The 15531-nt window shown below is 36.1% G+C and overlaps 1 protein-coding gene across 3 annotated transcripts; it reads right to left on the reverse strand.

Annotated features, from left to right (window-relative positions):
• Positions 1-190: 190 nt before the first annotated feature.
• Positions 191-15520, reverse strand: ilvbl (ilvB (bacterial acetolactate synthase)-like). 3 transcript variants are annotated; one of them, XM_051870019.1, is made up of 16 exons: positions 15360-15520; positions 15028-15182; positions 13291-13492; positions 13085-13212; positions 11650-11788; positions 10697-10808; positions 10457-10556; positions 10084-10181; positions 9556-9692; positions 9190-9324; positions 8303-8417; positions 7656-7825; positions 3625-3695; positions 3433-3504; positions 1418-1523; positions 191-1230 (listed from the first exon to the last, which is right to left on the reverse strand). In XM_051870019.1, exons 2-16 carry the CDS (start codon positions 15127-15129, stop codon positions 1052-1054), a joined length of 1866 nt encoding a protein of 621 aa, XP_051725979.1. In that variant the 5' UTR covers positions 15130-15182; positions 15360-15520; the 3' UTR covers positions 191-1051. The 3 variants fall into 3 exon arrangements, with proteins under 3 accessions (XP_051725979.1, XP_051725980.1, XP_051725983.1); XM_051870020.1 differs by having other exon boundaries at positions 13291-13488; positions 15028-15424; XM_051870023.1 differs by lacking the exons at positions 191-1230; positions 1418-1523; positions 3433-3504; positions 3625-3695 and adding an exon at positions 5800-6352 and having other exon boundaries at positions 15028-15426.
• Between the last annotated feature and the right edge of the window lie 11 nt (positions 15521-15531).

Below are 15531 nucleotides of genomic sequence, written 5' to 3' on the forward strand. Positions count from 1 at the left end.
CTTCATAAATCTGCAGTGATTACTGGGCCTGAGTAGATGCAAAAGTGATGATCTTAGAAATGCTGGTTTCATTTCTAGGGTATTTGGAGGTTACATGGTTATATTACTTTATTACAGTGTTTACTAATAGCTGATGGATGACGCCTCAGATTAATAAATGCACAATGGTTTGCATGCAGAACAATTGTAACACTGTACTTCAGAGATTTTATTACATCAAAAAAATGGTGATAAATTATGTCACCATATCCACACGGTCATTTTGTGGGTGATGCTGAAGTGATCAATCACAAACCGAAGAGAGGCCTTATAGTATGTCCAGGTCTGGTATAGCAGCAAAAATCAGGACTGCATTTCCAAGCGTCTGTTAGGATATTACTTTGGTTAAGATTGACTTTTTCAAATAAACAAACATACAGCCATTCGATTCACACAAAGTTTTTTGAAAAATATTTCTAGCAAATATCTGATTTTCTGAACAAGATCAGTTTAACATTCAGTAAATACAGGCACTCAAAAAAAATTATATTATTCAATCATCAATCAATGTTAACTGGACAGAGTGAAGGCACTGTGCTTGCTCCTTTTCAGCTCGAATGAAAACAGTACTTGCAAAACACATCCAAGCTCACATTTCAGTCTGAAATAAAAAACAAAAAAATTTAAAACACTCTATATATATATATATATATATATATATATTCTCCCTTTTATATCATAAGTATAATGTCATACTAGAAAAAAATCGTAAATGGTCTTAAACGGCTTCATTTTCTTTAAACATTACAGTATATGATTTATTCATTTATTTATTTTGGTTTTAGGATGAAATACAACCCAGACATGTTCTTGAAAGTTTTGATTTGAACTGTATTAGTCACAACATCAAGGAAGAAATGTTTCTGAACCTCTGATATGTATTTGCTTTGATCTCTTTTCAAATCAGCTGAATCTATATAACTCAGTATAGGCTGTCTTATGGTATATTCTGAGCATGACAACACAAGAAAGACTTTGGGTATCTAGGCAGGATGGTGCACAGTGTCTCTCTCTAAACCGAGATTGAACCTTCCCTAAAGTTAGTCTTTCCGATCAGAACGTTCAGCAGAGTTGCCCTTCCCTCTCTGCACTCCTGCTGTGCCTTTTTAATGATGTCATCAAGCCGCAACTCATCCTCTCGGCCAATCAGGTAACCTTTTCCCCCGTAACCATCAGCTACTATGTGATAATCTGCAAGGAGGAACAGCATGTGATGCAACACCTCACTATGACCGATCAATACACAATATATTCCCTTGGAAAAGAGCTTGATAATTTGATGAAAAATTGTGGTTCGTAAGATTTACTGCTGATTCGAAACATTAGCATTGACATATAAATAAATGCAGTGAACAACACTTTAATGATTGCACCTCACCTGTAAAGGCAAGACCACAGGCCACGTTGCTCCCCAGCATAGGCACTTGTTCTCTGGAGATCTGACTCCAGCACGCATCATTTCCCACCAGAGCGATCACTGGGGTCTGACATGAGATGACAAGGGAGTCATTACAAGTTACCAAGAGAAAAGCAGAAAGAAGCCACATTGAAGATGCTTTTTAAGGAATATTCCAGGTTAAACAAGCTAATTGACAGCATAAATGTTCACAGAATATATTCAAGTAGGTTAAAACAAACAAAGTAGTGTTGATAGTTGTGAGCTTACAATGGAAGTCTATGAGGCAAGTGAACAACATGCCACGGATTCTTTTGAAACTTGCATTTGACCTGGAATTTACACTTAACACCTTGATTTAAATGGATAGTTTCCCCAAAAATGAAGGTTCTGTCATCATTTACTCACTCTCATGTTGTTCCAAACCCATAAGACTTTCGTTCATCTCCGTAACACAAATCTTATCGTTTTTGTCCCTCCATTGAAATTCCACACAATCAAAATTTTCAAGCTTCAAAAAGTTTGTAAAGACATTATAAACGTAATCCATATGAATTGATCAGTTTAATCCAATTCTTCTGAAGAGAAGAATATTCACTTTATATGATGGATAGATTTAATTTAGGTTTTAATTCACATTTAATTTACAGCTTCTGCAAGATAAATATCAACTAAATAAAATCTGTTCATTATATTAAGCGATCATGTCTTTTCAGAAGACTTGGTTTAAACCGATTGATTCATATGGATTTATTTTAGGATCTAGTGTTGTCAAAAGTACCGGTACTTCGGTACCAAGTCGGTACTGAAATTTTGAAAATGTGACGATACCAGCATTTCTGTAGTACCGACATTTTGGTTCATGCCAAATGAGAGAGGTTCATGAGTCCATACATTTAAGCTTTGTCGGCTTTGTATTCTGTTTTGCGAATCGTGATTTGGTCACCCGATTAGCAGATAATTTAACAATATTCCATTAGTAATTCCACTGAACATGGAGTTTCTGTTTCTTTTTTCCAAATCTTCACTCACGCAGGGGATTATGAACGCTTCTTCCTTTGGTTCGCTTTTAATTAGGCCTTATATTCGCATTCTTTACTGTGGTAAAGTAGAAAAAACACTGTAGGACAGAAACCTTTTTGCTTGCACGTCAATTTCTATTTAACGCAGTTTGTGCTTGTTATTAGACTTTATAAGGCGTGTCAAGTTTATTTGTATAGCGCCTTTCACACACGCCAGTGATTTTTAGTTTTGCTTTCTCTGGCAGCGCAAAATCAAACATAGCCTGAATGTCTTGCCCCTGCGGAGGATAAAACTCGCTCTTCAGACCTTTTACAACAAGTGTCAGTTGTTTGTAACATCAGGAGATAACATGAAGATATTATTAAAGAGAAATGGTCTTCTTCCTGCTCGTGTCCCACATCTCTCTCAAAACGCAGAGCAGTACGCTATATGGCGCATCTTTGTGTGGAAATAATGGATGTTTGAGCATTTGTTTATTTATTTTTTTATATTCCAAATTTTATTTCATTGAGGTATATATACACACACAAACATACACACGCTGCTCAAATATTTATATGTATGATTACTATCATATTGAATTTAGTTAAAATAGAATAGTAAATAGTTCCAACAGATTTTCCTGTGGTACCGAAATTGGTACTGAGAACCATAAAATTTTACTGGCATTGGTACCGACTACAGGAATTTTGGTACCGTGACAACACTATTAGTATCACTTTATGAACGTTTTGAAGCGTCAAACTTTTGATAGAATAGACATTCAATGGAGTAACATCTCTTCATTAAAAATATCTTCATTTGCATTTCAAAGATGAACAAAGGTCTTATAGGTTTGAAATGGCATTGGAGTGTATAATAACTATCCTTTTAAGAGAAATGTTGTAAATGTGCATTTTTACAAAACACACATTTCAATACATTCTGAACTCGATGCTGTAAAAGTTATAATCAGTGTTGTAAGGGCTTGTTACCTTGTGGCGTGTGAAGGTATCAAATTCAGCCACGCTGTATCCGAGGGAGCCGTCGCCGTAAACGATCCATACCTGTAAACAAGATATTGGCTATGTTTACATGCACAATTATAATGTGATTAAGGCTGCATTGTGATCTGAGTAAAACATATTTAACAAGAAATAAAAAAAGATCTTACTTTAAGATCTTACCTCAGACTCAGGTCGACAAAGTTTCGCTCCCAAAGCAAACCCTCCTCCAACACCCAGAGTCCCAAAAGCCCCTGGTGCAAAGAGAAGCCACAAGTCATGATGAACACAAACACTATGAGTGCATTTGATAGGTTTGAAAAAAACAGAGGTGGAGATTATTATAGAATTAAATTTGTGCCAAAAAAGAGAAAGTAGCTTTTCATGAAATTACACAATGATGAAAGAAGACAAACTCTGAAAATGAACTCAATGGCAAAAATGCAACATGTTATCCAAATAAACAGTATTCTTTATTCTTAATTTTCAAAGCTTCTTTTTTGGAAATCATGGATTATGAATTTACGATAACACTTTATTTTGATGGTCCACGTTAGACGTTCTACTAACTCTAAGTAACTTTGCAACTACGTCAACTATCAGTCATTAGAGTAAAATGGTCTACTTAATATCTGCCAACACTTTATTTTGATGGTCCTGCAACAGACATTCTACTGACTATAAGTAACTTTTCAACTACAGTACGTCAACTTTTTCTACAAACCCTAATACCTAACTCTAACCTAACAGTATACTAATACTCTAATGAGTTAGTTGACAAGTTACTTATTGTTAATAGAATACCTAAAGTGGAACGTTGAAATAAAGTGTAACCAAATCACTGCCACAGTTTTCATTTACATTTTCGAAGTTTTCGTTTACCAACTTTTCTTGTGTGGGTGGGCTAAACAGCGCTCTATTTTCATTGGCTCTGACCTGGAAGTAGAGGCTTCAGTGATACGAATTTTGGAGAGTGATCTGAATGTGGTTCTTTGTGCTTTCTACTGGAAATTGCTTACTTAGTTTGTATACTAGATAGAATATTTAAAGTTTGGGAAGTCTCATTCGATTACTTTTTTGAGATGAGCCCTAAGAAGCTTTAAGAATGTTGTCATCATAACCTTCATCCTCAGCTGGAATCTCTAGGCAGCTTGAGGTAAGTTTATGTATAACTACAAAAATCAATAAAATGATAAAAGATTTATTCCTGTACAGTATGAACAGTTCTGTCTTTATTTAACCCATTCATTACTTTATAACCTTGTATTTCATAAATTAACTTAAGTTCTTATGTACTACATGTCATAATTATAGAAGCTTGTTTCCGCCATGAAATAAAAATTAAAAGGTACTTGCAACTTTTTATCTCACAATTCTGACTTTCTTTTCCTCGGAATTGCGAGTCATAGAGTCAGAATTGCGAGTTATAAAGTCAGAATTGCGTTATATAAACTCGCAATTGCGTGTTATAATGTGCAATTGTGAGAGAAAAAAGAATTGCGAGTTTATATCTCACAATTCTGACTTTATAAGACGCAATTCTGACTTTATATCTCACAATTCTGACTTTATAAGACGCAATTCTGACTTTATATCTCACAATTCTGACTTTATAAGACGCAATTCTGACTTTATATCACGCAATTCTGACGTTATAACAAATTTTTTTTATTTAGTGGTGGAAACAAGCTTCCATACATAATACATGTTGTTAACCCAGTGAAGACAATTATTCTTTCTTTATGATTGTTCATACAAAAATAAATACAATATGTTCATTGAATCTTCTTTTATTTTAATGCTACTTGTCAGGACCAAAGACAAATGTCACTTCTCCAGGTAGGCACTGAACTAATTAATGTTATTTTGTGTATAAAATACCCTCTCCTAAAGAGATACTGATATTATTTTAATATATGGATATGTTTGTTTCAAATAGATAAAATCACTAAGTGTGTGTAATGAAACATAGAATTAATGCTTTAAAAAAATGTAAATTTACTGGTGGAAAAAAGTTTGAATCAGCCTAAAGGAGTGGTCATACAACACTTTTGATCCCATTGACTTCCATTCCAATGCATACGAATGCTAGAGACCAAAAAAGCAAGCTTGTGTGAAGAAGTTTCGCATTTCGGTGTGCTCCAAAGTTCAAGTTTGATGAACTCTGACCTGCCAATTCATCTCACGTGAAGATGTGTGACCAATTGAAGATCAATAAGTCAGGGTGTGACCTCTTTTTTTCAAGATTTATTTTTGGCGACTTTTGCCTATATTGTATTAGGATAGTATAGAGTGGACAGGAAGCGAGGTGGGAGAGAGAGGGGGGGACAGGATCAGGAAAGGTCCACGAGCCGGGACTCACCGAAGCGCAACGGCGCTATCACCCATATCACCCTGTAGCCCAAGACTGGTTGGCAACTATAGCTAAGCAGGGTTGAGCCTTGGTCAGCACCTGGATGGGAGACCTCCTGGGAAAACTAGTTAGTGAGTTGTTAGTGAGGCCAGCAGCAGGGGGTGCTCACCCTGTGTTCTGTGTGGGTCCTAACGCCCCAGTATAGTGATGGGGACACTATACTGTCAAAAAGCACCGTCCTTCGGATGAGACGTTAAACCGAGGTCCTGACTGTGGTCGTTAAAAATCCCAGGACGTCCTTCCAAAAGAGTAGGGATGTAACCCTGACATCCTGGCCAAATTTGCCCATTGGCCTCTGTCAATCATGGCCTCCTAATCATGCTCATGTACTGATTGGCTTCATCACTCTGTCTCCTCTCCACCAATAAGCTGGTGTGTGGTGGGCGTTCTGGCGCAATATGGCTGCCGTCGCATCATCTAGGTGGATGCTGCACATTGGTGGTGGTTGAGGAGATTCCCCCTTCCATATGTAAAGCACTTTGAGTACCCAGAAAAGCGCTATATAAATATAACAAATTATTATTATTAATTATTACACTACCAGTTAAAAGTTTGGAAACATTACTATTTTTAATGTTTTTGAACAAAGTCTCTTATGCTCATTAAGGCTGCATTAATTTTTTTATAATAAATACAGAAAAAACAATAATATTGTGAAATATTATTACAATTTAAAATTATGGTTTTCTATTTTAATATACTTTAAAATATAATTTATTTCTGTGATGCAAAGCTGAATTTTCAGCATCATTACTCCAGTCTTTAGCATCACATGATCCTTCAGAAATCATTCTAATGTGCTGATTTGATACTCAGTTATTATCAATGTTAAACAGTTGTGTTGCTTAATATTTTTTTGGAACGTGTGATACTTTTTTCAGGATTCACTGATGAATAAAGGGTTAAAAAGAACAGCATTTATTTAAAATATAAATCTTTTCTAACAATATAAATCTTTACTATCACTTTTTATCAATTTAACACATCTGTACTGAATAAAAGTATTAATTTCTTTCAAAAAAAAAGAAAGAAAAAATTACTGACCCCAAACTTTTGAACGGTAGTGTATATTTCTATTTTAAATAAATGCTGATATTTTTTAACTTTTTATTCATCAAAGAATCCTGAAAAAGTATCACAGGTTATAAAATAATATTAAGCAGCACAACTGTTTAAAACATTGATAATAAATCAGCACATTAGAATGATTTCTGAAGGATCATGTGACACTGAAGACTGGAGTAATGATGCTGAAAATTCAGCTTTGCATCACAAAAATAAATTATATTTTAAAGTATATTAAAATAGAAAACCATAATTTTAAATTGTAATAATATTTTACAATAATATTGTTTTTTCTGTATTTATTATGAAATAAATGCAGCCTTAATGAGCATAAGAGACTTAAACATTAAAAATAGTAATGTTTCCAAACTTTTGACTGGTAGTGTATGTCGGCACATTGCCCACGAGGCTATCAGCACTGACACAGTGTAACCTCTTGGTTGAATTAAAAGAACGCACATTTTTTGCAGTAAAGTGGAGTAGATTGTATATTTTTACTTTTTGGATTTATTTTTATTTGTTATATGTTGAAATTTTGTTTATAAAATATCATATCACAACCGTTGCAGTGTCTGTAGAAATTTTGTGTGCTCTAAGTCTATTGTTTTTGAACTTCAGACATGATAAAAGATAAACCTATGCAATCAGATTTTTTGTGGATCCTTTCAGTTGAAATGCTTACAATGTGACACAAGATATTAAAATATGGCTCTACAGTGATGGCTCTGCCTCTCACCTGGGTCCAGCCAGCGGAGCGGGCCCCGTGGTCTCATGATATATGCAGCGCTGCCCACAAAATCTCCCCCATCAGCCACGATGATGCTGTCCTCAGCCAAGAGCTCATCCACATGGTGCAAAACACTCAAAGGGTTCAAATGCCTCTCTGTCTTCTCATCTGCTTTTGCTCTGAGGTCAAAAACATAATTTAAGGGCATTAACATAAAATATGCAGGTAGATGGCATTAAACATGGCCAAAAGTATATGGACACCCCGTTTAATTGAAAGGAGGTATTACTGGCAATTGTTTTTAAATGTTTAACAGGGTTTATGTGGGGTTGGGCTATGCAGTCAGTGTAGGTCTGCCCCTTTTCCACCAGAATGGTTCATATTCTTGAGCCAGAGCCTGTTCTCGGCCAAGCAAACTTGAGCCTGTCACAAACCAGCCGCGTGTTTCCACAGACTTGCTACGTATTGTTTTTGTGACTATAACCGGTCTAAAAACCAATCTTTCTGGCCCAGAACCCCCTTTTCTGCAGTGAAAATGCAGAATGGTTTGAGAACAGACACAGCCTGAAATCTGCGCAAACGTGTCGGTGGAAAAGGGTCAGTGTCTCCACAGACAATGAATCCAAGCACCAGTACAACGGCTGGAATAAGATCACCTGTTAGCTTTCTCTTTGATGTCATCTGCCTCTTTCAGTTTCTGAGGCCATTCCTCTGGGCATCTGTGTCCCTTCAGGGCTTTTGAGAGACGGAGAAGGAAGGAACCAGCATCGCCTGAATCAGTTGGGAAAGGAAATCTTGTTACCTAACACAAATAGCAGTATAAGTTATATATCTTTTAAGTTTCATTTTAGTGAATTGGTTCACTGATTTATTTAAGCCTCTGCTTGTTAAGTCTTCTATTTTCTATCAAAATATTTAGTTAAATGCTGCTGATTATCACTGTTATTTATATATTTGCTTTTTGTTTTGTGAAAAAAAATTGTATTACCTGATGTTATGTATTTAAAAATATTTTTTTTAATATATTTTAATATATACACTACTGTTTAAAAGTTTGGGCAAGGATGCATTAAATTGATCAAAAGTGTTCTATTTATATCTATTTATATCTTTTAAATGTTCTATTTATCAAAGAATCTTGATAAAATGTATCACAGTTTCCTCCAAAATATTAAGCAGCACAACAACATTGATAATAATAATAAGAAATGTTTCTTTAGCAGCAAATGAGTACTTTGAGAATGATTTCTGAAGGATCATGTGACACTGAAGACTGGAGTAATGATGCTGAAAATTCAGCTTTGCATCACAGGAATACATTTTTAAATATATTCAAACAGAAAACAGTTATTTTAAATTGTAATAATGTTCCACAATATTGCTGTTTTTACTGTATTTTTGATTAAATAAATGCAGCCTTGGTGAGCAGAGGTGACTTCTTTCAAAAACATTAAAATATCTTACTGACCCCAAACCTTTGAAAGGTAGTGTATATCTACTAGCTTTGTTGTAACTGTACTATACAAACAAAATAGTTGTTTACCTTGAATGGCCACTGTTGGCTTCCAGAACATGTCTGAGTTCTTCAGTAGCTGACTCTTGTCTCTGTTGACTGCAATGATTTTGCTCCGTCTGTTCAGAACTCTTCCATAACTAAGTCTGAAATCACACACCGTACCTATCCACCAAAACAAATACATTCAGGAATAAGAACTATGCAAAACACACACTTTCCCACTTCCCATGAATGTAAATATTTTATAAATGTCCATGATTTTACTTTTTTATAATTGTATTAATTATCTTTTCCAAGCCTGGAAATCACAATTTTCCAAAACATACAAAGAGCTGTAGACAACACAAATTCTGCACATATTCCAACTGTACAGTAGCTGGCGCTGTTTTCCACCTGCCAGCAGTACGAGGTCAGCATCTTTTAAGGCATCTCTCCTGTTCTGTCTAATGTGCAGTGGACTGTTCTTTCCCAGCATCCCTCGGGACATTCCACCCAGGAAGCAGGGAATGCCTAAAGATTCTAAGGCATTTCTGTGAGACACATTAAAAAAAAAATCTTGTGACTAAAAACTGACTTTGAGTTATTGATAATCATGATTTATGGGTGCTTTTATCTGAGTCAAAGGCTTTTGATCAATAATGTACATCATTTGCTGTTGTTTTGGACTTGTGTTTACAAACCAAATGCATTTTCTTTGATCAATGTATTCCATACTTACAGTACCAAACAAAAGTTTGGACACACATACTGAATTTATGTTTCTTAGGATCTTAAAGTCTGCATGAAATGAAAACTCATCCTAACTATATTCTAAATGCATGTTATAGATCTTATTGTTAATAATTTATCTGTGCATGTTTCATTTTTTAACAACGTTTTGACCATATAATGTTTAATCAAAATCTTATATCTGAAATGTACCTGATATCATCTGCTGGTGTGGGGGGTAATGTTGCCTGACTGCCTAGAAGTATGACAGGTTTCTTGGCTCTGCTCACCAACTCCACACACCTTTGGACCTGCGAAGAGTAAAGGGTTAAGAGACATTCAAGTGTAATGTGATCTTATCTTATGTATTTGGGGCAAAAGTCAATATTTCAACATTTCTCCTTCTGCTTTGGGTTTTTTTCCTGGTGTAGTTCTTGTTATGTGATATACTAAGACTGGATGATGATGATAAAGCAATTCCTGAATCATTATCATATAATTAATCAGCTGCATCTACAGAATAACTTCCAATATAGTTGAAAATATGCCTGCAGAAACATGGCACAACAGGGTAGACGAGCTTTACCTCATCCTCTGTGGCATGAGGGATATGAACAGGAAGTGGGGAAAGATCACGCGTCTCCCAAGCTCCAGCAAACAAGTTTGATAAATGATTCTTGAGATACCTAAGAGATGACAAGAACGACGGTAGTTTTAATCGTGCTAAAGAAAGTTATTAAACACTTCTAAATGTCGTCACTTGTCATTTAATAACAAGATCAGGTGCAAGAATAATAGCATGTGAATACTGATTAAATGTTTGTACCATGCAATGATTTTCCCCATCAGCCCTTTGGGAGTGTTTTTAGGGGCAAACTCTTTTTCCACCACATGGTAAGGGTACAGTGTGTCTATAGGAAACTCTATAAACACTGGGCCTGTCAAAGAAATCAAAGAAATAGAATTAAACTCACAGAATTACAAACAGGGCTCATTTACATAGGATTAAATCATGAAGGGAAATCACTTGCTTTAAAAATTTGAGATAAAACATGTTTTGAGCCCAACAAAAATGGCATCACCTGTGCTGTAGTAAAATACCTACAAACTCCAGACCAGTGAAAAAGCTGATAATTTGTAGAAAAAGGTTATAATTTCTATTAATACAAATAATATTCATTAATACTCTTCAAATTCTTCTTTAAAAAAAGGAATAGAACTACACGTTTAGGTAGAAATGTAGTTTTGAAACAATTCCAGTGTCTATGGTGAAATCATAAACTGTTAAATGATGGTAAAAAATTACCATTAAACAACTTTACAGTTCAAATAATGCAAGTTTTGACAAAAACTTTTAACAAAAAGTTAATGATAAATCTCATATTTCAGCCATTAAACTGAAGAGATGTCAAAAGAATAAATAATTATATATTTTATTGAATACATTTTTATTTATTTATTTTTATTTGTTTATTTATTTTTTGCAATGGTCTGAACAGAAGTGGCAGAAAATGCAAATTCACAGTACGCGGCCGTTATGGAAAAAGTAGAAATACAGCGGTTACCCCGTACACAAAGCAGCACCGTGCTTATAAACACTAATTTATTAGGCATTATTCAACTTCTCTGAAGAGTCAGTTCCCCTCAGAGAGAAATTCATATAAAACCACACCACCCCCCCAATAAACTCCGATTTGCACAAATCACGTGATTGGCATTTCAATGTCAGTAAAAAGGAGACAAGAATACAGGTATGGGTAAATTTCAGCGCCGTTGTACCTGGTGTGCCAGACTGTGCGATGGCCAAGGCTTTTCTTACAGTGGGAACAATTTCTCTCACGGTCCTCACTGATGCACAGAACTTACAGAGAGGCTTGAAGAGGGACATTTGGTCAATATCCTGTAGCGCACCTCTACCCTGTAACGAAACAGTCACGCATAATATTAATGACAAAGGAATAAAGAGTATGATGCAACTGACACCCAACAATTATTTCTCTGAGATTCAACTGAATAAAGCCCTGTTCACACCAAGAACAATAACTACGATAAATACAACTCTAGTTAAGTTTAAAGAAACTTATAATAATGTATATACATTTTAATAATCATTCTAATTCTATGAGATTAGGTTAAGTCCACACCACATCTACAACTATAACTAGTACGCAGAGGAACAATATTGCTGGAATCTCTTTAAGAACTATTTTTTCAGCAGAAGAATGATAAAAACATTGACAGCCAATCAGAATTCAAATAAGTTTGAGCATTTAAAGTGAAGACTTTAACATAACATTACTAAGCATTGGTGTGGATGCTAATATCATTCTGTCATGATGACTCTCTGAGTGTTTGGCATGATAATGGATATGGCAATGTTAATATTTTTGGTCTTGGCAGAATGAGCAAGTGAGCAAGTAAGACATGCTGCTGCTGCACAATATGAATACATGAATTACCCATAGCAGATCTATACATGTGGAGCTGGGGAATGTGAGGGGTTTCTGAAAGCGCGCTGCAAACTACTAAAGCAAACACTGACCAAATATTTGAAAGTTGAGCAGCAAGCTCATTGGCTGCTGATGCAACAGGAACCAATCAGCTGTGCCCTGTATAGAATGATGTGATTGCTAGCAGATTGAGTTAAGGACCCGTCAGCCTGCACCATCTAGAGTTTCATGGCAGAACTTTGTATTTGTTACACATTAGGCGTCATTATTGTTATGATTCCAGGCGTGAACGAGTCTTAACGCCACACTTCCGGTACAATAGGTCCATTAGTAGTTTAACAACAACATGTCTTGTATGTTTCATCAAACTGAAAGTTCTGGTTTTTATAAGCATATATTTTTCATTGTCTGTGACATCTGGGTGGTTCCATAAAACGCAAGTCAATGGTAACCAAACTTGTTTGTGATACAGATTTGGAACAACATGAGGGTATGGAAATGAATTAATTGTAATTTCTGGGTGACTTTCTCTTTAACGATTTTTACATCAAAAGCACACTTTTATGGTTCAAGGCTAGTTCCCTGAGAATCATCCCTGAGTTGAGATAATAACTATTGTTTGCACAAGACACAGAAAGAAATATGAAGAAAAGATAAGGCAGTTATAGAGGTATAAGCCAAACAGAGCAGAGAGCAAATACGCAGGTGACATGCGCATGAAGTGCACGTGTACGTGTCTCATAGTCTATAAGGCACTTCCTGACCTGCAGGAGAGTAGCAGCAGCACCACCAATCAGAAGCAGTGGTGATTCAGCCATCTGAGCATTCTTCACCGCAGTCACTGTGTTCGTCAGCCCCGGCCCCGCCGTCACCGCAGCCACACCAACAGTGCCTACATTAGCAAGACAGAAGATTTTCAGCTCCTGCAACAAGATGCGATGTGTCTGCTTTTGTTTATGACCAGTCTTACCAGAAAGTCTTGCTACGGCATCGGCAGCAAACACAGCTGTGGCCTCATGGCGGGTGTCGACGATACGGATTCCCATTTTCTCACAGGCCACCAGGATGGGCGAGATGTGTCCTCCCACCAACGTGAAGACGAATTTGACCCCATGAGTCCGCAAAACCTCCGCCACACTCTCTCCTCCATGTCGAGGGCTCTGTCTCTCTGTCTTGGAGTGATTAACATTTAAATCGTGATGAACGAAAGTAGTGACAGATCTCTTCTTTCATATTGTGATGTGATCTGAGAGTAACGGATCATCGGAAAATAAAAAATGTAGGGCGCCGATTAGGTTTTAGATTGGATGTTGAGATGCGGGTATTGTGTTCAAAAAAGGCAGATGAACGTAAGCTTGCAAGGACAGAGTTTAAGCAGACTTAATGATTGGAGGAGTCCTGCATACGTAACGTCTGTTACTTACACCAAAAGATCCAGTTATGACATTATGAAGTCAAAAAAAATGAAACGTATGCACAAATTAATTGTTCACAATAAGATCTATAAACTCTCTCTATACACTTAAAAATAAAAAGTTCTTTTATTTTTATCATTCCATAAAGAACCTTTAACATCCATGGAAACTTTCCATTGCATAAAAGTTTTTTTAAGGTAAAAGGTTATTCAGACTATTACAATATTCTTCACACTTAAAGGGATAGTTCACCAAAAAATGAAAATTCTATCATCATTTTTTCATTCTGCTGAAGGAAGATATTTGGAAGAATGTGAGTAACCATACTGATCTCGCCCCCCATTGACTACTATAGTATTTATTTTTCCTACTATGATAGTAAACGGAGGGCAAGATCTGTTTGGTTACTGACATTCTTCCAAATATCATATTTTGCATTCAGCAGAACAAAGAAATTCATACAGGTTTGGAACTACTCGAGGGTGAGTAAATGATGACAAAACTTTCTTTTTTGGGGCGAACTATCCCTTTAAGAACTGCTCACTGAAAGGTTCTTTGTAAAACCAAAAATGGTTCTTCTACTGCATCTCTATGAAAACCCCCGTCTGGAACTTTTATTTTTAAGAGTGTACTCTAGAGAAAAAAGACATTTTCTAGAATGTACTGGTCATTTTTTTCCATGCGGTTACAAAGAATAAAGACTTGCACTTTCACGTTTAAGAAAAACAGTAGTGCATAGGACTGAAATTAATATCATGAGAGTTCATGATAGAAGTAGTGATGTCTGATTCATGAATTAATCTCTTTGTTTTGTGTCAGATCTTTCCTAAAACACAAGTCTGATTTTACTGCGTGCTCCTAAGAACTCAAAGAAGCTAGACGGTTTGTGCAGAGACACTCAATAATACTAGTCTTACTTGTTTAATTAATCCTTACAAACCAAACAATATAATGTTATATAAATTTCTGGCAATATAATACAAATGCTTATTTGGTGACAAATTGTTAGGTTGGAGTCTGTCCAGATGACAGCAGGGCTGTTCATATAGCATCATCTGTTTTGTTGAAAAAATTAAATAATTGTCCAATTCCTGCTGTTGTTGTTGTTGTTACACAAGAGCAGTCTTGTGCAAAACTGAGCTTATTTATTTGGTAGTTGACAATTCTTGTAGTTATTAAAAATGCAGTTTTTATGATTTTATAAGACACTAGATAGATATGCATGAGAGATTCAAACTGTATAACAACTAGGTGAAAGTCTCAGACAGACAGACAGATAGAATGTGTCATACCTTATGAAATAGCTGGTAAAGTAATCCCAGTTTATAACACACAAGGATCAAACCTCCAAGGGCAGCACCCAGAGAGCAGCCCAAAACCCCGTAAATGTCCATCGCCAGACTGGGTTGGTGGTTTACGACCTAATGTCCACCTGCCTGTTAGAGACCTGCCCAGCAAAAGCGGGAAAACAGATAAAAGAACAAGCCGCTTACAATGTCGGTGGCTTCGAAGTTGACTTTTACCATGCAGTTACTGGACAAACAGCGAGATGGTGGTCATTAATTTCAGCACACTGTCATGTCTGATCCTGCCATGGCCTGGTTAAGGTTAGACAACAATGTACCTGCCAGCTCTTCCCCCCCTTCTGCAGTTGTTGCTGAATCCGATGAATGCACTGAATGGACCGAGTCAGACAGTTACGCAATAGGCGGAACTACTGTTCCGCTGTTTGAGTAATTGTCTCTACTCGGCCCATTCAGCACTCTACGTTAATTCATTTGAGAATAGCAGTCTGT

This window comes from Ctenopharyngodon idella, chromosome 18 (genome assembly GCF_019924925.1).
Source record: "Ctenopharyngodon idella isolate HZGC_01 chromosome 18, HZGC01, whole genome shotgun sequence".
NCBI lineage: Eukaryota > Metazoa > Chordata > Actinopteri > Cypriniformes > Xenocyprididae > Ctenopharyngodon > Ctenopharyngodon idella.